At 32.2% G+C, this 24,136-nt stretch overlaps 2 protein-coding genes across 3 annotated transcripts; one reads left to right on the forward strand and one right to left on the reverse strand.

Annotated features, from left to right (window-relative positions):
* Positions 1-2,280: 2,280 nt before the first annotated feature.
* Positions 2,281-3,711, reverse strand: LOC116012473 (ethylene-responsive transcription factor WIN1-like). Its single transcript, XM_031252012.1, has 2 exons — positions 3,557-3,711; positions 2,281-2,908 (listed from the first exon to the last, which is right to left on the reverse strand). Exons 1-2 carry the CDS (start codon positions 3,634-3,636, stop codon positions 2,329-2,331), a joined length of 660 nt encoding a protein of 219 aa, XP_031107872.1. The 5' UTR covers positions 3,637-3,711; the 3' UTR covers positions 2,281-2,328.
* A 15,232-nt stretch (positions 3,712-18,943) lies between these two features.
* On the forward strand, positions 18,944-23,690 carry LOC116012469. 2 transcript variants are annotated; one of them, XM_031252008.1, is made up of 5 exons: positions 18,944-19,099; positions 21,789-22,651; positions 22,809-22,964; positions 23,047-23,301; positions 23,506-23,690. In XM_031252008.1, the coding sequence occupies exons 2-5, from the start codon at positions 21,803-21,805 to the stop codon at positions 23,515-23,517; spliced, it is 1,272 nt and encodes a 423-aa protein (XP_031107868.1). In that variant the 5' UTR covers positions 18,944-19,099; positions 21,789-21,802; the 3' UTR covers positions 23,518-23,690. The 2 variants fall into 2 exon arrangements, with proteins under 2 accessions (XP_031107868.1, XP_031107869.1); XM_031252009.1 differs by having other exon boundaries at positions 19,029-19,099; positions 21,775-22,651.
* The last annotated feature ends 446 nt before the right edge of the window (positions 23,691-24,136 follow it).

Below are 24,136 nucleotides of genomic sequence, written 5' to 3' on the forward strand. Positions count from 1 at the left end.
TATCTGAAAGTACGCGTATTATATTTTGGGTAAAACTCAGTGATCCTAATCAACGAAGGACCACAAAGAGATAAACTAACTTAAGTTACCTATTGCCGATCAACTCAAACTAAAAAGGCCAATAGACAATTCCCACATGAGACAAATTGAAATCTAGTATGTGATTATTCAACCAACTTGGCTAAATGTTGCTCCCTTAAGGAATTTATACCGTAATTTATAGTCATAATATAAGTGGAATGTAGAATGACAATATTATGTTATACCGCACAAAGGTCATATTGTATCTTAACATATAAAAATTACCTTATTACATGCCTTTTCCATTATAGGTATAAATATTTGGTGAAATGTAGAATGCGAATATTATATTATACATTGCAAAGATCATATTGTATCTTAATGTATATAAAAAAAATTTATTACTTGTCTTTTCGATTATAGGTATAAATATTTGGTTAAATAGTATATGGGTCAAAATATTAGAAAGATTATAGTGCCATTTAGGTATAAATATTTAGTCAAATGATAAGTGGAAGTTATAAAGGACATTTATAATAACACAATTTAAAGCCTCGTGAAATTTAAGACAATCCCAACCAAATTCATCAAGTTATTGGCCCTGTTTGGTAAATAATCAGCCAATTTTGGCTTATTTGATCACTATTAGTTGTTTGGTTAATAAGCTTTTTGTAACTCCAAAATGCTAAAATTCAAAAGGCTACTCAAAGCAGCCTTTTCAATTAGCTTTTTGAGAAAAGAAATTATACCAAATAGCTATCAGCTAACAACCAATTTATCAAACAACTTTCTACAATCAGCTAATATTATCAACAAATCATACATTCTAACCCAAACAGTCAACCCAATCAGCCAACAACCATTTACCAAACAGAGCCATTAACTTATTATGTTATCCATCTCTATGAAGTGGTGAAATGACATAAATTTAAATAGATGGCTAATTATGATGAGCAGATGAAATAAAAAAATATAATAAAATAAAATAAAATAAAAGTATAATTAAATACGACAATATCATAATAGTAAGTGACTAAAAGTGAAATTTGTTATATTGCAAAGCATACTTGGACTAATTCAGAATAATAAGATAGGGATAGGGTACAATGAAAATGAATGGCATAAAAAGAAAAAGAAATGAAGATCACTAAACTAATACATACATAGCAAATTAAGACTTGAGAGAGTAAAGAAAGTGATATAAAAGATGAGTGGAATAACGTGCAAAAATGACATTGTCCCCATGAAAAAGAAGTAAAGATTGGCCACATATACAAATCTGTCAGCTCAACCATGACGGAAACATATATAAATTAAAAGAGACGAGAATGGAGTTGAATCTGGATCATCATCAATACCAAACCGAAATTATGACAAGATAGGAGGAATTGAAGCTTTTTTATTTTTCTGAAAGAAATATGACCATAAACACTTCCCAAACTGTGCATGTAACATCACATTTCACCCTAAAATGATTGATTATTAATATCTGATCCACCAAAAAGCTTTGTTGTTGAGACAAATATGAAATACGGAGTATATATTAGCAAAAATTGAGTTGCATTTTTGTACACGTGCAGTACAAATTTAGTTCTTAAGTTAAATGTGTGGTCATCTTTATTTCAAAATTATGGGCAAAGTGACGATTTTAGTTCTTTTGGGACTATTTCTATCACGAATATGTTAATAAATAAAGTGGCAGATTTGGTCCTTTTGGGACTAAACTGTCCACTACATGTATAACTTTGAAGTTAAAATGATGACACATATAACTCAAGAACTAAGTCCGTAACATACACGAGTATAACTGGAGGGCCAAAAATGCAAATTTTCCTATAGAGTTAATTTCATTTTGGTCCTAGATTTTTATAAATGACAGTCCACTTTTAATCATTCTTTTTCAGAAAACCTCTTTGATCCTAGTATTATTGTGACATGATCATTTTTTGTCTTTCGTTAACAAAATTTTTAAAATGTACTTAAATATAAGGACATTTTTATTTTTTAATACAAAGTGGGTTGACCCACTATATTTTTATTTTTATTTTTTGAGAAAATTCATAATTAAAGACCTAAACATCCTTATATTCTACATAATTTAAACGATTTTATTGATAGAGAACAAAAAATAGTTATGTCATAATAATACTAGGACTAAAAAAGATATTCTGAAAAAAAAACTAAAAATGGACTGACATATATAAATCAGGAAAAAAATAGAGTTAACTGTTTTCCTATATAATAATAATAATAATTAACATTCATTGATTATTATTACTGCGTATTTGCTTAAGAACATGCACTAAATTAAATGCAAAAGCTATTCTCTTCCGCTTGAGCATCAAACGAAGGGCAATTAGGAGTGTTTATCTGAAGGAGCTCTTCAATCATCTGAAGGGCAAGCCTTTCTTCCTCATCCAATCCGCTCCGTACGCCTCTGCCGCCATCCACCATTATCTCCGGCGCCTTCTTGGAACAATCCATCATCCCTTCTTCTACCCTCTCGCCATTGCCGCCGCCGTTCTTCTTCTGCAGCTCGATGGTCATAACCCACTTGGAGTCGGAGCTCTGACCGGCGCGTTTCTGCCACACTCCGATGTGGGAATTCTCGGTGTCGAGGCGCAGGCAGGTGAGGGATGGCGTGGGGACTTTGCTGCACCTTCTGAGCTTCGCGTGCAGGATTTCAGACAGAGCTTTTGATGATGATGATGGGATTGTTGCGTGTTTTTGGTTGTTGGGTTCGGTGGTCTTTGGCTCGCCTTCTGAGTCGTGGGTTATTGGGAAATTGGTTTTTGCATTTCTTCCGCTCATCAAAATGGCTGCTTCATCATATGCCCTGGCGGCTTGCTCTGCTGTGTCAAATGTGCCCAACCACACTCTCCTTTTCCTGTAGTCATCTAATCTCATCAATTTCTAGGAGGATATAAATTATGGTAATTGGTTGACTCAACAGATATATAAGGCCGAATGCTATAAAGAACTATAATGTGATATTATTTGTGTTCGATCAACATATAATATATAAAACATAAATGTGTAGTCTAATTAACATCTTTCTACAATGCAAAATACACTAATTTGACTCTACTTTTATGAGTACTTTCTCATGCAAATTTGACATTGCAACATTGAGTCTATCAAAAAATCAAAACCTAATATATACTTCATTTTTTTGAGTACTCCTGACTCTGTTACAATATAGTATCTGTTCATGACTACTTTACCCATCCTTTCCACATAGGGGTGCAACCGAGTGCCACTAGACCACAAGGTTATTGACTAATATATACTTCTTAGTTATATTCGTTATTATTGATTGGGTGAAAGTCAGAAAATAAAGGAGAAAAAAGAGGGTTACCTCCTAACTTTAATATCAATCATCACATGAGAAATAGTGCACGTCACTTAGAATAACTTCTTCAAGAACCATATCAAATTTTTTTTTTTTTTATATGACCAACGTTTTCTTATCATTCTGAGGGGAAAAAAATCTAATGTAAAGTTTTAGAAATGAAGTAAAGGGTAAGGAACTTACAACAAAGGATGACGAATTTCAGACACCCAAGAACCCCAATGGCGCTGTCTAACGCCTCTGAACTTCTTTGATTGCACCATTTTCAGGAAGGAGAAGGAGACAACTGTGTAGGACTTTGAGGGAAAAGAAATCAGAGTTAATGTGTTTGAAGGAGATGATCTGATGATGATGAATGGAGATAAAATCCTAGGATGGATCCGATATTTAAACAACAATAGGAAATAGGAATACATAAATGTCGGTTAACTAAACTTGTACTGGAAACTGGGAGTTAGAGCAGCTCGGGCTCACGAGTCATCACATTGTGTACAATAAATGCTTCCATTTGACTTGCAGTGTATTAGTTACACTTGTTGAAACTATGACAAGTACTCATCATTTTTAGCCTTTTAGGCAAGACCTTTTTTTACACACTAATTTAATGCATTCTTAGAAGATTTGAATGTGTTTCTAGCTATTTTCTAAATTAATTTAAGTTAGACAATAGTGAAGCAGCGCAAATTATATTGTGGACCATAGTCATGGCTGATACTGTAGTTGTGTTAAACAGATACTGCAGTTATGTTGAACGGATATTGCAGTTGTGTTGAAAGGGAACTGCAGTTGCGCGGAACAGAGGTCATTTCATCTGTTCAACACACTGCAGTATCAGTTCAACACAAGTGCAGTATCCGTTCAACACAACTGCAGTATCAGTTCAACACAACTGCAGTTTCAGACGGATAAAATAACATCTGTTTTCTGTAACTGCAGTTTCTTTTCAACACAACTGCAATATCCGTTCAACACAACTGTAGTATCAGCCATGGTGCATGGTCCACAATATAACTACTGGTGAAGCAGTGCATGCGAGTTTTTAATTAGATCTCTTTCCTTTTATTAATTAAGATTTAAGATCCTCTTTTTTGTTAGGCCAAGTGACTCCTTTGAGGACGACGAATCTCACAACCCCGGCCACACACTACTGCTAAGTGCTACCTCATTCATCGTCTGGTCTCATCTTAGGCTGATTCATCGCTAAAGTCCTGGACCCATGTCCCAACACACACACACATATATAATTTTATATTGGAGATATAACATGTTTGACCTTTGGGTGATAATATTTTTGGTGACCAATGACCTTGTGGTCTAATAACACGAAATGACAGAGTTAGTTTCCAGAAGCCTCATTGGGGATTTCAATTTTGATTATTCGCTTAATTGCAAAACGATGGCTTTGTCCAGTTTTTAGTAAAACCTAAGGCCTCCTAACGTAAATCTAAGAATGTCAATCTTTGGGACGTACAAAGGGTTCAATTCAAACTTTCTGACCTTTCTCTCATACATGCTTCCAGTGAAATTTGAACCTCCGCGCTACCATCTCAAGTCATATAAATCAGGCGACGAACCAAATACACTAAACTCTAGGCAACTTTATTTCTTTAGAAGTACGTGTTGTAATAGGTTATTGGTAAGCGCATTAGAATTTAGGATTTAAGATATTATTAAATTTTTGTATTTATCTATTAATTAGTTGTAAAATATTACTATTTACTATTTAGTATTTATTTATTAGAGTTAATTTCATTTTAGAGTTAATTTATAGGTGACAGTTCACTTTTAATCATTTTTTTTATTAGAACATCCACATTTAGTCCTAGTATTATTATGACATGACCGTTTTTAGTCCTCCATCAACAAAATAGTTTTAATGTTAAATACAAAAGTCATTTCGGTCTTCAATTACGGATTTTTTCAAAAAAAAAAAATAAACATAAAAATATAACGGGGTCAATTCACTTTGTATAAAAATGATCGAAATGCCTATGTGTTTAACGATATTTCAACGATTTTGTTGATGGATGATCAAAAATGGTCATGCCACAATAATACTAGGACAAAAAGTGGATATTCTTATAAAAAATGATTAAAAGTGGACTGTCATCTATAAATCTAAGACCAAAAATGAAATTAACCCTATTTATTATATTGGAACAAATATTAAGTAAGGTCTAAGGTTATGTTTCTCCTCTGAATATATATGAAAAAATTGAAGGTCAGTGCTTCTAATGTATTTTGTATTGAATAAAACAGAATTTTCTCCCTTTTTTTTTTTTTAAAATTTAGTAAAGCATATGATAAAAATTTAGTAAATATAGACACACATAGGGATTAGGTCTGATACTAAGGTCTAAAAGTAAACTACAATAATACTTAAAGATGAGTCTGCCATTGCATAATTGAGCATTTAATATTGTGAGGCGCCCAATAATCAACTTGTACAATAATTATAGTAGATTATATGATCTTAATTAATTGATGTTAATTTCCACTTCCCCTCTAACTAAAGTAAAGCACCAGATCGAGCCATCAATATTGTCCCATTTTGCTCTGCCTCAGCTCGTAGTAGGGGCAACCATACTTATAACTCAATGCCTATAATTATTGTATGACAATGATGTGAATTTTGCCTAAGCCATTGCATCCAAAACAAATCATCATAAATTTCTAATTGGTTAAAATGGATTTTAGATTCATTCGTGGACTATACATAATTTACAGTTTTAGCGAGGGAGAGAGATCATGATGTATCGTTAAAAGTGCATTGTAAAATAGCAAAAGTTACATTGTAATGAATTATTTAAACACTAAAAGTGCAGTAAAAGAAAGACAAAAGGTCATGGTGAGAAAGTTAAAAGTGCATGGAACAACCGTTGAAAATGTCTATAATGGGCATTGTGCCATTGTTTTCTTGCATCAAGTTAAGAAAATGAGTTGGTTGATCAAACTCTCCAAGTTAAGAATGTACTACTATTGATTTAAAAAAAAAAAAAAAGAACGTATTATTGTATATATCAACTTCAATTGTCTTGGGAATAGCTAATACTAGGGGGTCTCCTAGGAATGACTATTCCCCTGCAAAATGAATAGTTCATTCCTGAGAATGTTATTCCTAAGAATAGAATGACGAACCAAACAGTGGAATAGGTCTATTCCTGAGAATGGTATTCCATTCCCGAACTATTTCACGAACCAAACAGGCTGTTAAGGTTTCTTGTTTAATGTTATGGTTAAGGGTGGATAAAACAATAAATTAATGAATTGAAAGGCATAAAAAGTGTATGATATAAATGTTTCAAGTATACTATATACTATTTTTTTTTTAGTACTACTGATGACTCTGTTACAAAGTATATTATATACTACATACTATCTAAAAGTGTACTATAACAAATATGTGTAGATGAAAAGTTAAAAGTTCACTATAAAAAAGCTAATAAATGTGTACTATAAGAATAATAAAAATGCATACTGCAAAATTTTTATCATTCAAAATATATACTTTTTTGAAAGAAAAAAATTTATAATTCAAAATGTAAACTTTTAACTTTCTCATTGTGCACTTTTAACTATTCTAAGTACAGCCAAGGACCTTGTGGTCCAGTGGCATCAAACTCTTCTCTTTATACTGTTATACTTGTGCTTAAATAGGGTAATACTCAAACAAAAAAAAAAAAACTATAATGTAATGCACTTTTATTTATTTATTTTTACATTGTGCACTTTATTTGTCTTATGGTGCATTTTGTTAAGAACTATTTTACCTTATTGTACTTTATAATTTTCCCTTAAAAATAAAAATACTAGCTTGTAATCTTTGCCAATTGCTAAAACATAAACATATTCACATTTTTGTCATCGTGTCTGTGTCTTATTGATGTAAACATCATTGATTTTAACAATAGTACAGTGTAGTTGTAATCCGTCTACAAGATTTACCTAAGGATGTTAGGCCATACGTATATGCATTCACTGACTTTAATCGTGTGCTTTATAGAATCAAGATTACCAATGGATGTGACTTAATCATAAGCAAATTATATTAAAGAATAAGAGGTAAATTAAAATAATTGCAATATGATTAAGCTTTATTATTAACCAAATCGGTCTATGATTGATGTGACTCAGCTCTTAATTATTGATGTAGGTATAGTAGGGTTTGATGGAGTATGTAAAATCAATGCATTAGTTCACACATTTCTTTCAAAGTCTAATCCTATTGGTAGAAGCTTTTGCAAAATTGTTACATTATTACTAAAAAGTATACTTTTTTCTTCAAAAATATAATTACATGTTTGCTGAAAATTATTAAATTTTCACTAAAAATTACGGAGTATTATATTAAGTGGAAGGTGGTTTGACATGACTTTGTATAAGGACCATGTTGTGCATTTGTGCATGTGATACGATCACCAATCAATCGGAAGAGCCCATGCAGTCAGAAGTACGACGGTCAACTCGAATTAGGCGACAGAACAAAAAATGAATCTTTTGTTTATGGGTAGAGATCAATTTGAGGACTCGTGCGTGGAAGAAAATATCAAATGGGATGGAATCTTCTCATCATATCAATTCCTTGATTTTTAGTTCCTTGAAGCATGCAATTTCCATATTTCCTTTCCTAAATTAGTTAGACTTTAGCAGTTGTAAAAGTAATGCATTTGTATGACGAATGGGCAGGATGAATAAGAATTTTTCTTTCCTCTGTTTTTATTGTTTTCGGAGTCTCTTACGTTCAAAAGTACAGCACAACATAAAGAGCTTGTACTTATTTGAAAAGTACTTTAAATACCTTAATGTACGTATGACGTATCAGCATGCCACCCATGTGTGATAACACAAGAGTTATGTCTATTCCGACTCATGTGGACTTAATTTACATTGTCATCTCTAATATACTTAGAAATAATATACTTTTTCAAGTTCGAGAGAATAGAGATAATATTTGGAGATTTTGGGACAGCATGCAGAGTTGGGGAAGTGGTGGCTGAAATGAGATAACACAGTGAAGATAAAAGGTTCACATGATTCGTACAAATGTTTAGTAAGTTTCATTAGAAAAATTTAGGAAACATCAGATTCAAGACAGTTCTAGGAAAAAGAGAGGAAAAAAAATGGTAGTTTTTGGTTAGGTGTGTGCTTTTGATGGAAGAGGCAAATCAGACAATTTTTTGTGAATATTCTCTCTGCTTGACTATTATTTTGGTTTAAAGCTAGATTTGGACCACTTTCTAGCTTAGGGACTAGGGAGTAGGTATTTGTTGTGTTACTCTTGTCATCGTTGAGTAAAAGATTTTGACTACATACGATTACACCATAAATTTAAGTACAACACATGCCTTATTGGATTAAGTTTATCAACTATAATAAACTAGATTGATTTATCACTTTGTAATCCTTTGTTGGTTAAGATCATCTAAAAAACAAGTAGAGCATATGCCTAGACTTGATCACTACTATTGGATTTGATTTGATCGAAACTGTTAGTACTTTCTCAAAGTAATGAAACACAAAGAATCAATACCGAAACTCGAACCACAACCCCCATATGAAAGATTAACTTGGTGCCACTAGACAACAATGTCTTTGGCACATAAAATGTTATAATTGATTGTATTATAAAACCATTAATCATATATTAAGCAATTACAACTCGCGATATTAAACAAAACTTTTGCCACACTAGTGTTGGGCATAAAGTTGGGATATAAGATAAAACTTAATAGGAGCAAGATTAATTTTTTTTTATAAAAAAAGCCTAAGATTTTAGTAGAAATGTTTTGATAATATTGTCATAGATTAATGTATCAAATAAATATACGCCGTAAACAAATTTCAAAATTAGCGTTCAGAAATTTGTATTAAGAAAACTGTAAAAATAGTAGGGATAGATAGAGATGACCACGGTTTAATTCGAATATAGTCAGGCATTGTAGCAACCGAATTGAGATTGAAATTATAGGGACAGTTCGATTTATTTGAAGGATTCCAGTTCCAGATTATTAAAATTGAGGACGGCAATCGCAACTTCCAGTTCTAAACCAGAAAATAAATAAATAAATAAATAAATAAATAAATAATATAGTATTCATCTTTATAGAATTTATTATCCAAAGAAAAATAATAATACGTTCAAACCGATAACTTGTTTATCATTTTTTAGAATCGTGAACCGACGACTTGAAATCGAAACTGAAACGCGATCATATGTTAGTGATTTGCATTAACCCTTAACCACAAGCTAAGGTGAAGAGGAGACAAATAGCCATTGCCGTCACCCTCATTATCATTAGAAGAGAGTTGAAAATTAGCGTCGTGGTCCGTGAAGATAGTCAAGTCAATGGCCAAACGAAAATTAAAGTTAGAAATTAATAGGCACGACTCCACTTTTTCCTGTGTCTTTTCTTCTTTTGTTTCTTGTCCAGGCAGGCCCCCCAACTTGGAACTGCCCTTCCCTCTCTTATTTCTTCAACTAATGCAATACTTACTATGTTCAATGTTCATTAAATCATTAGAGCTCACATACTTTTAATTCAAGAAATTTTTAATTTATTAGCTAATTCTTGATTCTGTTCTTGAGTATATTGATATTTTTCAATTTAATTATTGGCTAGTAATTAATTTGACTTAATTATTACCTTCTTTTCTCTCTTTATATTTTTACTAATTTTTTTTTTAATCTCATAATAGTTACAAGATTTATATTTGTTTTTCATATTTATTTTTATTTTTAAATTTTACTCTCATTTTTGTACATGGGCCTTTTTTTTTTTTATCGCATGCACATTTTGTGTGATATAATAAAAGCTAATTTTGTTACAATTAATTTTTATTTTCTCTTTTTCTATTAACTTTTTCCATTACTGCTCACATCTAAAATAAACTTAAGGGAAGCAATCATTATTCCATGGATCATGATCTACACATATCTTAGATCTTCGCATGCATACATATCAATGAAGCATATGTTGGTAGGTTATTTTTAAAAAGAGTTTTTTCTCAAAATGGTCCCTCGACTATTGCTCATTCTCAATTTTGCATTTCGACTTTCAATTGCACCTAATGTGGTCCCTCGACTTTCAAAAACTCACCCAATTTGGTCCTCCGTTACATATTCCGTCAAATCAGTGTTAAAATGGAGGGCATTTTCGTCCATTTACCTATTGTTAGCCTAATAAACATTGAGAAATAGTTGAGGGACCATTTTGAGAATAGTCAAGGGACCATTTTGGGAAAAACTATTTTATTTATTTCATTTTTGTTTATTTTCATTTTTTAGACTCTANTAAAAAAATAAGAAGAGGAAAACATATAAAAGATGTCATACAATATCTTAAATAATGTAAATTAATATAAAATTTAATAATTACTTTGAAATCAAATACAGAAAATATTACAGGAAACATTGACGAGATTTTACTTTTCGACTCACCTGAGAAGTTTACTAGAAAAATTTACCTTTCGGTCCAGTATTTTCCCTACATTTTACACTCTTTGGGTGTCTACGCTTGAAAAAAAAATTATTTTCAATGGTAAAAGTAATATTTAATGTGATACATAGTGATTGATTGTCTATGNTAGAGTCTAAAAAATGAAAATAAACAAAAATGAAATAAATAAAATAGTTTTTCCCAAAATGGTCCCTTGACTATTCTCAAAATGGTCCCTCAACTATTTCTCAATGTTTATTAGGTTAACAATAGGTAAATGGACGAAAATACCATCCATTTTAACACTGATTTGACGGAATATGTAATGGAGGACCAAATTGGGTGAGTTTTTGAAAGTCGAAGGATCACATTAGGTACAATTGAAAGTCGAAATGCAAAATTGAGAATGAGGAATAGTTGATGGACCATTTTGGGAAAAAACTCTTTTAAAAACAATTTAATATAAGTTATTACTTCAATAACTTCCGATGGAAAATATGATTCTCTATAAACATATTATTGTGGGAATACTATGTAGTTTGCAAATAATTGCAATTGATATTGAAAGGCATTTGTAGAAATTGAAAATTGATGTACCAGTAAATTATTAAATTAATTACTTCAGTTTTTTTAGTTGGGCTAATATTTATTTGATTGGATTGATTAATGACCCAATAAATATTTAATTGACCTAATTGGTGATTAGATTTCAGATTGGTTGGATCAAAATGTTTAAGGAAGACAGGAAGTGATTAAGTTATTTTCCAAAAAAAAAAAAAGTGACTAAGTTGGGCCCAAGTTGTTTGAATAATTGGGCTGCTTAATTAATGGAGTTTGGTGTTGGCTCGTGCAGTTGGGCCTTTTCTTGGAGATTGGGAACAAAGGCAAATTATACCGTGCACCACGGTGCACACAGCAATGTGCACCACGTACATAAACGATGTTGTTTTGAGCATTGTAAACTAACCGTCCCTTTTTTTGGAAATCATGTTTCCCTTTTCGGTCGGTCTGTGTATTTATGTTAATATTCTGTATATTCTAGGTAATCGTTCTGTGTATTACAGGCAATCATTCTGTGTATGCTAGGTCACCGTTCTGTGTATTCATGTTAGTAACACATGTTGTGATGTGTTTGTGCATTCGAATGTTTAGGAGGATGAATTCTGTAGGTTCGTCCACGGAGGGTGAGTCAGGGCCTAAGATCAGGCCGAAAGGCGTAGTCGATGGACAACAGGTGAATATTCCTGTACTATTGCTTTGTTGGGTCCCGAGGGACGGAGGAGGCTAGGTTAGCCGAAAGATGGTTTTCGGTTCAAGAACGTAAGGTGCCCTTTCAGGGTAAGAAGGGGTAGAGAAAATGCCTCGAGCCAATGTTCGAGTACGAGGCGCTACGGCGCTGAAGTAACCCATGCCATACTTCCAGGAAAAGCTCGAACGATCAACCACAAAAGTGTCAATATTCTATGTTTTCATGTTATTAACACAGGTTGTGATGTGGTTGTGCATTCGAATGTTAGGAGGATGAGTTCTATGTATTTTGTGTCAATATTCTGTGTATTATGGGCAAACATTCTGTGTATTCTAGGCAACCGTTCTGTGTATTCTAAATAATGATTATGTGTATTATAGATAATGAATTCCCTGGAGTCATTCGCGTCCGCGTCCACTAACATCGAAACGACGTCGTTTTGGAATCTGGGTGCACATTGCTATGTGCACCGTGGTGCAGGATATAACGATTGGGGAGCAAATTATGCTTGGACCCAGGTCTACCTTGCAAGGTAGACTCGTGTTCATGTTCACAATTTTAAAATTCTATGTTCACAATTTTAGAACTATATATTCACAATTGTTGTTATATAGATCTCAAAATTGTGTTATACTATTGAATATAGAGTTATGAAATTGTGAATATAGAATTTAAAAATTGTGAATATGGACTTGGGTCCACATTGCAAAGTGAATATGAGCCTATGGCATAAATGATGTAGGAATTAGTGGTGACGTGAAAATGGGTTATGAATATCATTCCACCAAGGATTGAGATTTATGGCACGTAGAAAGCCGTTACCTAGACTTCTAGGCACTAAAGTCTTGGAATCCATAAGGATCCAAGCAAATCATTTTAAGGTTGAAGAAATAACAACTAAAGTGTATTTTTGAAATTTTGGATATAAGGGAAAACAATATTAAACATTTAAACTAAGTTTAAATTCTATTTGGAAAGATGGGCTAGACTAGATGTATTACTCTATTGATACATTTGACGGATGAACATTAACTCTAAGTTCTTGAGGCAAGCACTAAAGAATCCAAGTTTCCACAAGGATTAGAACAATAAACAATGCAAAAATAGAAATTTCTATAATGCTATGTGAGGACATAAATTTATGTCCTCCTAAATTTATAGTGTGGACAATAATCATTATTTTTGTTCGTCAATAATTGTTTTGCAACTGTAATTTAGTCTATAATTTTTAATTTGAATAAATTGACCCTTCAGTTGTTTTAAATTTTTTCAATTAAATTCTCTGAGTAACTAACGACTAACTGACGAAATAATGGCTTAAGGATTTAATTGATGAAATTTAAAATAATTAGAGGGTTAGTTCGTTCAACTTGAAAATTAGGAACTAAATTACCAATTTCAAAACAATTTAGGGACTAATAAAAAAATGATTTTTCCTATATACTGCCAACATAAACTGATTTCTACTCAAGAAAGGATTCAAAAATTGCAAGCTAGCAGCAATAAATGCGAAGGCAAATGAAATGAAAAATAAAGAGGTCCTTGGTGATAAAGATACTATTATGGCATGTTTGGTTGGATAGAAAATCAATTCCATGGAATATCATTTTTAAAAAGTTGAGGAAAATGAAAGATTATGTTGTTTGGTTGGATGGAAAATGATTTCCATGAAATTTGACTTCCCAAAGAAGAAGGAAAACAAATTCCTAAGTAGTGTTAGGTATTTTGTTTTCTAAGGGAGGTGGGAAGAAAGTATAAGCTTTGGACTATTTTACCCTTAACTAAATTTATTAATTACACATGTATATATAGCTAAACCATTATTACTAAGGGCATATTAGTTTTTATATTCATAATTCCTTACAATTCCAAATTCAACCAAACAATGGAATTCATATTCCAGTAATTTCTTTTTTACCAATCAAACAGTGAAATTTGTTTTCCTAGTAATTTGTTTACTATGGAATTTGAATTTCATTTTCTTCAAATATTTTTCAGCGAACCAAACGGGCTGTTATTGTTGGCTTCACTTAAATTTTACTACATAATAAAGAAACCTGCAAAGTCAAATCTTATCTTGTTTCATTTCCCACTCACTTTTTCCCTTTTCAAATCTTATCTTGTTTGTCACACCCCAAAAAAGAAAGTTGGAAAACATACAGTGCCACACGCCCACACTATTATCATACCAAAAGAGAAAAAAAATTCCAAACTTCTGCAGACTTCCAAATTTCAATCTGTAACTTTGGTCCCCACAAGAAAAACAATCATAATTCAATCATCCCATTTTGCAAAATCAAAATTAACTAAAGTATTCTATTCGCAAGTTTTTTGTTTTTTTTTTTTAATACTATTGACTCTGTTACAATGTAGCATCTCCACTGGGGATCAAACCTGTGACCTCTTACTTAGGAGAGCCACAGCTATGCCGCTTAACCACAAGGCCATTGGTTAATCTCAAGTTTAATTTCGAACATTTCAATTAATTTTCGTTTTGCACCATTCCTCAGTATATCAAACTCCAGAGCACAAAACCATAAACAAAAACAAAACAAAAGCCCAGCAAATAAACGAAAATAAAAACCCTAAAGACAGTTCTTTTTTTTTTTTTTGCAATGCCACACCACACAAAACAATCAAAGCCCCAAATAATAAAGATGATATTAGTTAGAAAGTTAACGTACCCCTAATCCAATGATAGGAAACTCTTTTTTATAAACTTTAAGTTTTCAAGAATGTGATCTAAAGAATAAGTTTTCACCGTTGAATGAGAAAGAGAAATAAAGACGGATAGAGATTAACTCAGAGAATGGAGAGCGTCGTTGCTACGAGGAGCCAAGAGCGTTGTTGCGAGAAGAAAAACCAGTGAGAGGAGAACAAGGGTAAAGTAGAGAATTTTTCAATCAGTTAAATAGAAACGCCACTTTGAATGACGTTTAGAAAATTAGTTGATTGGGCCAACCATCGATCTCAATAAGTTATGTTATCAAACACTTATATTATTGATGAAGTCAAACAACCAATAATGGTTAAATCAGTAAAAATTGACGGATCAGCTATGTTACCAAATATGATATTAGCTTTTTAATTTCATATTTGATTGATAAGTAATTATTTTTTCTTTTGGTAAAGCTACAATGATTGAAATTTTTCAATCATGGCAATAAAACTCTGTCACTGTGAATTGATTAACCTGTTTCATATTAAAAAAAAATTTATTATGCCACATCAATTGGAAAATAGTTATGGTAAACATTTTTTGTTCTGATAACATCATCCTTTTTTTTTTTTTTTTTTTTAATACGGAATGAGGTTGACAAATTTACAGTAATCAGTAAATTAAAAAAGAATTTTAATGTCAAGAAAAAAGTGAATATATAGTATATGAGGACTCGTATTTTTATTTTTTTTTTTTGAAAACAGGACTCGTAATTTAATTCTTCTGAAAAAAAATAAATTCAGCAGGAAACTAGTATTTGTGCGGCTAGTATAAAAATAAGTACTAGTAGAGACACTTGTTGCATTTTGCAAACAACGCATGGAGATATGCACCTTTTAGTGAACCAATAAATTTATAATATTTTGGCCTCGATCGCCGGCCTCCAATCGTGTGAAACCATTGACAATTGTATGCTTCCTTTTTTAATTTTTCTTTTCGAAGGAGACAATGATATGTTTCTCAAAATGTGTATTACAAAACTTAACAACTAAGTTTTTCTATATACTAGTTTAACTGATGGACCATCTAATTTAAAGTTAACAATTTTAGTGACAAAGATAAAGAACTAGCTGATATTGCTTGGGACATTTATTATTTATCTTCTCCAGCAGCTCAAGAATTCTACAAATTTAAAATTAGTCTAGAATATATATATATATATATATATATATAGCCACGATGTTATGGAGTGATGAAGAATGGAGACAGCCAACACAGGCTTAGGGGCCACGATGTTCAGAACTCGCCCACAATATTTTAGACTCGATCACCTCCATTCATACTTGGGAACTCGCTCACTTTTGACATTTGTGTGCTTGGCTTTTCTTTTGTTCGAAGGAGACAATTATATGTTTGTCAAGATGTCTAATGGAAATATTATCTATTCAAAAAAAAAAAAAAAAAAGAAATGGAAAACTTATCCCCGAAGTTGTCTCGCGGGAGTAGGTGAAGGGCATATCTTTAAACACTCATAATTCTTTATAATGTAGTGTCTAAAGAATCAATGCCTTCATCATTAGAGTTTGAACCTATAACCACCCATTTAGAAAGATAATAGAAGTGTTATCACACCACATATTAGTTTGCATATAGAATTCAGTTCCCGTGCAATTGGGTATTTTTTGTGCGGATGTGCGATTAAATCTGAACCATAGGGATCTTGCTTAAATCAACATCCAGGATTACCATAATTTTTTAAAAAAATACGGTGGCAATTTGGTAATTGTTGCATCTTAAGATGCGTAATTTTTGTGCTTAAGGTGCTTTAGTTTTGTACTTAAGGTGCGTGCGTTTTGTGCTTAAGGTGTGTGTGTTGTGTTTAAGGTGAGTAGTTCTTGAAACTAAGGTGTATGGTTTTTGTGCTTAAGGTATGTGGTTGTTTTGCTTAAGGTGTGTGCGTGGTTTTTTTTACTTAAGGTGAGTAGTTGTTGAAACTTAAGGTGAGTCAACCTGAGCTTAAGTTGCGTTTTTTTTTTCTTCTTCTTAAGGTGCATGGTTTGTGTGCTTAAGGTGTGTGGTTTGTATACTTAAGGTGCATGAGTGTTGAAACTTAAGGTGAGTGAACCTAAAGCTTAAGGTGCGTTGTTTTTCTTCTTAAGGTGCGTCAGTTTTTTTTTTTTTTAAGTTCCGAAACACAACCAATATTCTTTATAAGATTTTTCCTACAAAGTCATATTTATGTTAATTCAACTTAAGGTGCGTAGATTAGAAGCTTAAGGTGCATCAGTTTAGATTTTTTTTTTTAAAGAGTATTGATCACCGCACAACTATATATATAGGAAAAATCATTGTTTTGGTCCCTTAATTATTTTGCAATTGTCAATTTAGTCTCTAATTTTCAATTTAGTCAAATTGACCCTGCAATTTTTTTAAATTTCATTAATTAAATTCTCTAGCCACTGTTTTGGTAACTAATGGCTGACTGATGGAATAGTGGTAATGTGACTTAATTGACGAAATTTAAAACAATTGAAAGGCCAATTCGATCAAATTGAAAATTATGGACTAAATTGACAGTTGCAAAATAATTGATAGACCAAAACAATGATTTTTCCTATATGTTAATAAAAGTGGAGATAGTTTAGGGTGTGTTTGGTTCGCCTAAGCGAATCAGAATATGAATCAAATGCTTGGTAATGGTATGAGTTTTGGTGAAAAGTATTTTACATGTTTGGTAGTAGGATGTAATTGAAATAAATATCAATATTGATGTTTCGTTATGTATAACCCTATAATGGGAATAAAGGTTTTAAAAATAAAAAATTAAGTCAATTGATAGTAATATAATGACATCCAAAGCACCAATATAAACAAAAAAAAAATCAAAACAAAAATCTAAAAAAGCACCAGTCCAAACTTTTTTTTTTTTTTAAATAAACAGCACCAGTCCAAACGTAAAAATCAAATTACCAATAAAATGAAATGATACCCGTTTTTAATTAGGGAATAGATATTTTAATTGAAGGGGTAATCAACTCACATAGTTGTATTTTAAAAAGTTGTCAACCAAATACTAACTATGATTTTCATTTTATTTCCTTATGTGTAAACCCATGAACCAAACACACCCTTAGTGATACTTAACAGTTGATTTTTATGAAAGGTAGTCTAGATTCGAACCTTGCTCACTACACTATTTGCTATAACCCCTAATACACCTTAAATAGATTTTAATTTTATATTTCCTTAACACACATTAAATAAATGTTTATATTTTAGTTGTATCTTTTTCTAACACACTTTGAGTATATAATTAAACTTTAATTTTATCTTCTCATTAAATTAAAATTGTGATTTGTGAGATTTATTTATAATTCTAATTGTAAGAAAATTACTTTTTATGAACTATTTAGTCAATATAATATAGAAGTTTCAAATGTGTGCCTTAGTATTTAAATTATTCTAAAAAGGTTAAAATTTGATCTAATTAAAATAGGAAAAAGTGTCAAATAGGCCACTGAACTTATCGCTTTTGTGCAATTGAACCATTGAACTTAAAAAGTGTGCAATTCAACCATCAAACAATCAAAATTTGTGCAATTGGACCATTTTTACAAAAATTTTCTGATAAAATTCAATTATATTACTAAAATATATGTATTAAGAGTGACATTTTCTTCTACCATACTAGTTGGGAGTCAATATTGAAATGTTTTTAACTCAAATTGAATTAAATTTTTTTGTAAAAATGGTCCAATTGCACAAATTTTGCTTGTTTGATGGTTGAATTGCACACTTTTTAAGTTCAATGACTTAATTGCACAAAAGCGATAAGTTCAGTGGCCTATTTGACACTTTTTCCATTAAAATAAAAAGTATTTAATTTATAAATATCATATTAATAGAGATGATATACAATTTATTTTGACCATTTCATATTTTGTCATAAATATTTTTCTTTTACCCTGCTAAACGAAATTTCTAAATCCGCCGTGACTTGATTCGATCCAAAGTCATTATTTCAATAGCAGAGAGTCAACAACAAAGATTTACTATTCAGGATTTACATATCTTGGATAGAGGGTCGGAGATTTATGATTGCATAATAATTATTTTAAAAGAAAAAAACTTAGGCACAAAGTTATGGAGTGATGGAGATATCCAATAGGGTCCACGCGTTCACCATTTGGTCAATGTGGCATGTGCTCTCAGCAGCGTGTTGATCATCGCTAGCTTGTCGTGTTCGCAATTCGCCCACATTATATTGCTATCCTAAACTTCAATTGCTTTCATGTTTTCACTTCTGGGTTTCTTCGATCAATCTTTGTTTTTGTTTCTTCACTTATTTCTGGGGTTTTCTTCACCCATCCACCAACTATCAGGTATACCATCTTTAGCTCTATGATTTCTTTATCCCTTAGCTTGTCGTCAACTTCAATCTTTTTTGCCTCCCAGTTCTTATTAGCTTCTGCATGCAAACTGTTTCATACAATTACCATGATAAACCAATTCGTGATGGGAATATTACCATATACATACTATTATTACTTCTTCTCATCTCCCATATAGTATTATTACTTTATTAGCTACATGGAAGCTTATGGCTAACCTCAACCTAACAAATTTATCACTTGTTTGGTAAGGTGGCAACAAAAGAATTAGTTTTTTAAAAGTTTTTTTTTATTGTCACGGTAGGTTGAAAGCTTGCTAATTTAACAAGCTTTTAACCCACTATTTTTACGTACTGCCAAATGGCCGTCTGCAAAAGCTGCTTTTTAAAATATTTTATTGTTATTATATGTATTTATTTATTAGAAAATATATGACTTTATAATTGTGATGCGAATGTAGGACTGTTTTTTAAGGTGAGAGAGTATTTTAGGGATGTAGAAAAAAATAGTAAAATAATTTTAAATTTGATGATGTGGATGTGGAACCTACTTTTAAAAGTGAAATATACTTAGAGTACATAACCTTATTAGTGCATCTTTTGGAGTTTTTAGTACAGTGAACAATGCCATGTAGGAGAGATAGGGTAAGAGAGAGAAAATTTGGAAGCATCTGCAAGGAAGGAGCTATTTCAGAAATGTGGACCCATTCCTTTTGTTTTTTAGTCTTCACTTTGCTGCGTGAGTTTCACAGTTTAATTTTGTAACTGCGTGAGTTTCATTGGATGGTGGGCGCGTCTAGCATATCTGACATTTACTTTTTTTTTCTTTTAAAAAATCGGTTTTGTTATTTATTTATTTATTTTTTTATCATTTCTCTCATATTCTTTTTTCTAATTACACTTACAAAAACTCTTCAATAATCGCGAAATAACTCCACTACTAAGGATGCTCTTACAAGGTAAGGATAGCCTAATTGGTAGGTCTAGGTAGGCTGTTAATATTCTTTTTTCCCAAGCCTTTAGGTTGAAATGAATATATATTCATACAGGTCATGTGGGCTAGGTGTAGGTTTGAATTCACCCCAAAAAAACTCAGGCTAATCACAACCCTAAAAGTTTATCACTTTAAAGCTGTAGTGGAAAAAATACTTTTTTTTTTAGTCATGTTTATTGCATGCTTGCAATACGAATAAAAACCGTTAAATGTCAGTTTTTGTACTTTTATTATTATTATTATTATTATACTGAAAAAAAAGTGAACATTTTTAATGTGATATAAAGCTAAGACCCACTTTTAAAAGTGTGTTGGAATTATAGAGATCTTGTGAAAATAGTAAGAGAGTTGAGAATTTGATGATGTGAAATTAAAGTAGGATTTATTTTGTAAAGGAGGTAATTCTTGCTGGGCAAATTATACCATGGACCAGTTATGTTCATATTATGTGTTGCAATGTATTATGTGTCTGTAATTGACATATTATGTACTTATGTGCCTTCAACTTATTTATAGGCACATAAACGGTTAATTGTAAGTATAAAATATATCAACTATATATACATAATTTTTGAACCAATGTCCACATAGCGAGATGGACCAAGGTCCATGGACCTATTAAAGTTACTACAATTAAACTATTATATTTCTCTGGTTAACATATTATGCACTTCTATTTAATAAATTACGTATCTACAGTTAACATATTATGTACATTCAATTTATTTATAAGTATAAAATTTGTTAATTGAATATACATAACACGATAAATGCAGATATATAATTTAAATATCATTTTGGACCAAGTTTACAATGTAAGGTGTGTTGGGAAAAATCCCACTTGCTGTGACAATCAAAATCACAGACCCGACACGGTACACAAATAGGAGATAATACACAATAGCCCAAAAATAAATATGAACACAAGGAACACAAGATTTACGTGGAAAACCCCAAAACCACGGGGAAAAACCACGGGCCACCAACAACAACAATTTCCACTATCACAAATCTCGGGTACAAAGTTTCAGGCTACCACGTGAGCCATACATCCACAAATCATCAAATACAACAACTCCTAGGCCAAAACATTCTTATAATATTCACAGGCTAAACATAATAATATCTCGTACTCAAAATATTCAACCACCACTAATATGATAAAATGAATACAAATAGTACGAGAATATCCAAAAGATGCCTGGAATAAATACAAGCTGACCTCAAATATTTGATGAAGGTAGTACCCAAGATCTTAGGCAAACTCCATGACAAATTGGCACCAAGATGAGAAGAGAAAATGGTTTCTTCCCTCTGCTGCAGACTGCCGAATGGAAATGAGAAGAAAGATAATTTTTTCTTGTTCTGTTTTCTCTCTGTTGGCCGAAAAAGAGAGAAGAATAGGAATCATCAAAAATTCCCTCAACTTTTTCTGCTCACCACTGCCGACACACAAACACAAAACATGGAAAAAGTTTTTTTTTTGTTTTGTTGCACTTTGTCCTTCCACTTGGAGGGACCCAACAAGGTGGATCGTGGTCCACATCCCCATATGAATCATGCTCTATGGTATAATTTGTGAAGTGCTAATAGATGTCTAATGTTGTGGGCTTGGTTCGTTGTTAATTACCACTCCATGTCTTCATTTGCTAACGTACTATTGCTAATTTAAGTTGATTGGCAACAGGCCGGCAGTGAGATATGTCACGCAATTCAGATTGTTGGCTGCTTTCACTGCCAATCTTACTAATATTGGCAACATCTTCATCTCCAACTTCACAAGCTACCACTTTAAGAAATAAGAATGGGGTGAAAACAGCTACATACCTATCACCAAAGGTTGAAGTTGAACCCGGAATGGTATCAATCGAATACTATTACAAAATCGACTTCCCAAAAGGCCATATTGCCATCAAAGGATTTGATGCAGAAGTGGTTGATGAAGCAGGGAACTCAGTCCCTCTTCACGAGGCATATCTCCACCATTGGACCGTTGTAAGGTCCTATATACGTCAAGGTGTTGAAAACCCAAGTTTGGGGACTAACCAATCAGACTATATAGTCGTGGGGAACTCTGGAATTTGTGCAACTCTTCCACAACATTTTGGACTCGGAGCAGAGACGAGAAAAACAGACAGTCGTATCCCAAATCCATATGGAATAGAAGTTGGGAATCCAACCGATATTCCCGAAGGTTATAACGAGGGATGGACACTTAACGTGCATATAATCGATACGCGGGGTGTGGAAGATAGGATGGGATGCACTGAGTGTAGGTGTGACTTGTATAATCTCACAATGGATGTGCAAAAGTTATTTAAAGAACGAGGTTATATTGGAGGCTTGTTTTGTTGCGGTGACAAGATGAGATGCAAGTTAAAACAAGGATATAATAGTGGTACCAAAAGAAGTCTCTATCTAAAGTACACTGTGAGATATGTTGACTGGGATTCCTCTATTGTGCCTCTCAAAATTTATTTACTTGATGCTGTTGATCCTTGGAAAATGTCTGATGACTCCAAAGGGGTCAATAAATTGCACCCGTGCCAGGTGATTATATTAATTCAACACTACCTACCTACCTACTGTATTATTATATCTTTTTTTTAGTATCACTGACTTTGTTACAATGTAGTATACATTATAGTTCTTCCAATCCTTTTTTTTCTTAAAAAATAATCCAGTTGGTCTACCATATATGATTCAGGTTGAATATTCTGTTGAGTCATGTTCTTCTGCCGTGGCTAATGATAAATGTGTTCATACCCAAAGTGCAAGTGTAGTTTTGCCAAGTGGAGGGGATGTCATCTATGCTGTTGCCCACCAGCATGCAGGAGGGGTTGGTTCAACTCTTTATGGAAAGGTATTTTAATTTGCCTGTTTGGGTTTGGGTTTGTGTTGCGTGAAATCGATTCTTTAAACACTTATTTCTTGAATTGTTTTAGGATGGACGGATAATATGCGCATCTGTTCCGATTTACGGAACGGGAAAAGAGGCTGGAAATGAAGCGGGATACATTGTAGGAATGAAAACTTGTTATCCTCGACCTGGTTCTGTCATGATTGCTGAGGGGGAGATGATAACTATTGTGTCTAATTATAGCAATAGCCAGAGCCATACTGGGGTCATGGGATTCTTTTACCTTGCTGTTGCTGAACCTTTGAAGAAACCCAATTCTATCATGCATGCTCAAAACAAGGTAACAATATTTTACAACTTCAATTCAATAAGCTATATATCTACCCCGTTAATATGAAAATTTAATTTGTGTAGACTTTAGGAATATGTTGTAGGTCAGAATTGTTCATCATCTTAATAATAAAAGATTAGGTGAATTGTCTATGCATATATATATTTGTTTATGAAGAGATAAACAACATTTGGATTGATTTAAAATTGCCAGGTGATGCCATGATCCCAACAAATGCCCTTTGGGCTTTATTTGCACCGTGTGGAATTGCAAATTGGAACAATAGCTACGAACCTATAGTTGTTTGACCGAGGCGGCCGTTTCATGCTCTGGTTTACATGTTTGATGTGTAATATTACTACTTTTTCATCGTATTTTGTATCTCCTTTTAAGTTTAAGTCATGTTTATGTTGTGTTTGTACACGTATATGTTTTTTAATTTTTCAAAGGTTTGGTTTGTAATATTACTACCTTTTCGTCGTACGTAATTTGTATCTCATTTTAAGTCAAGGTTTATACATGTACTAGTTTTATACGCGCATTGCGCGAATGGGTTAATGCCCAATGTTTATATTTAAATAAATATTTGAAAGTATATCAATGCAAGATTATATAGGGGAAGTTTATACACGGGTAATTGATTATCAAATTTTTTTATTTAAATATCTAACTCAAAGTATATGAATCCAAGATAATATAGAAAATTCATTATAATTATTACTAAAATAAATGTTTGCAACCTTGTAAAATCGATAGTCTAAATATTTGGTCTAAAAATGATAGTCTAAATAAATACTACTTTTAATTTGAATTTTTCTAAGTGTTCTTAATTCTCTTTTGAGTA

Source organism: Ipomoea triloba, chromosome 3, assembly GCF_003576645.1.
Source record: "Ipomoea triloba cultivar NCNSP0323 chromosome 3, ASM357664v1".
NCBI lineage: Eukaryota > Viridiplantae > Streptophyta > Magnoliopsida > Solanales > Convolvulaceae > Ipomoea > Ipomoea triloba.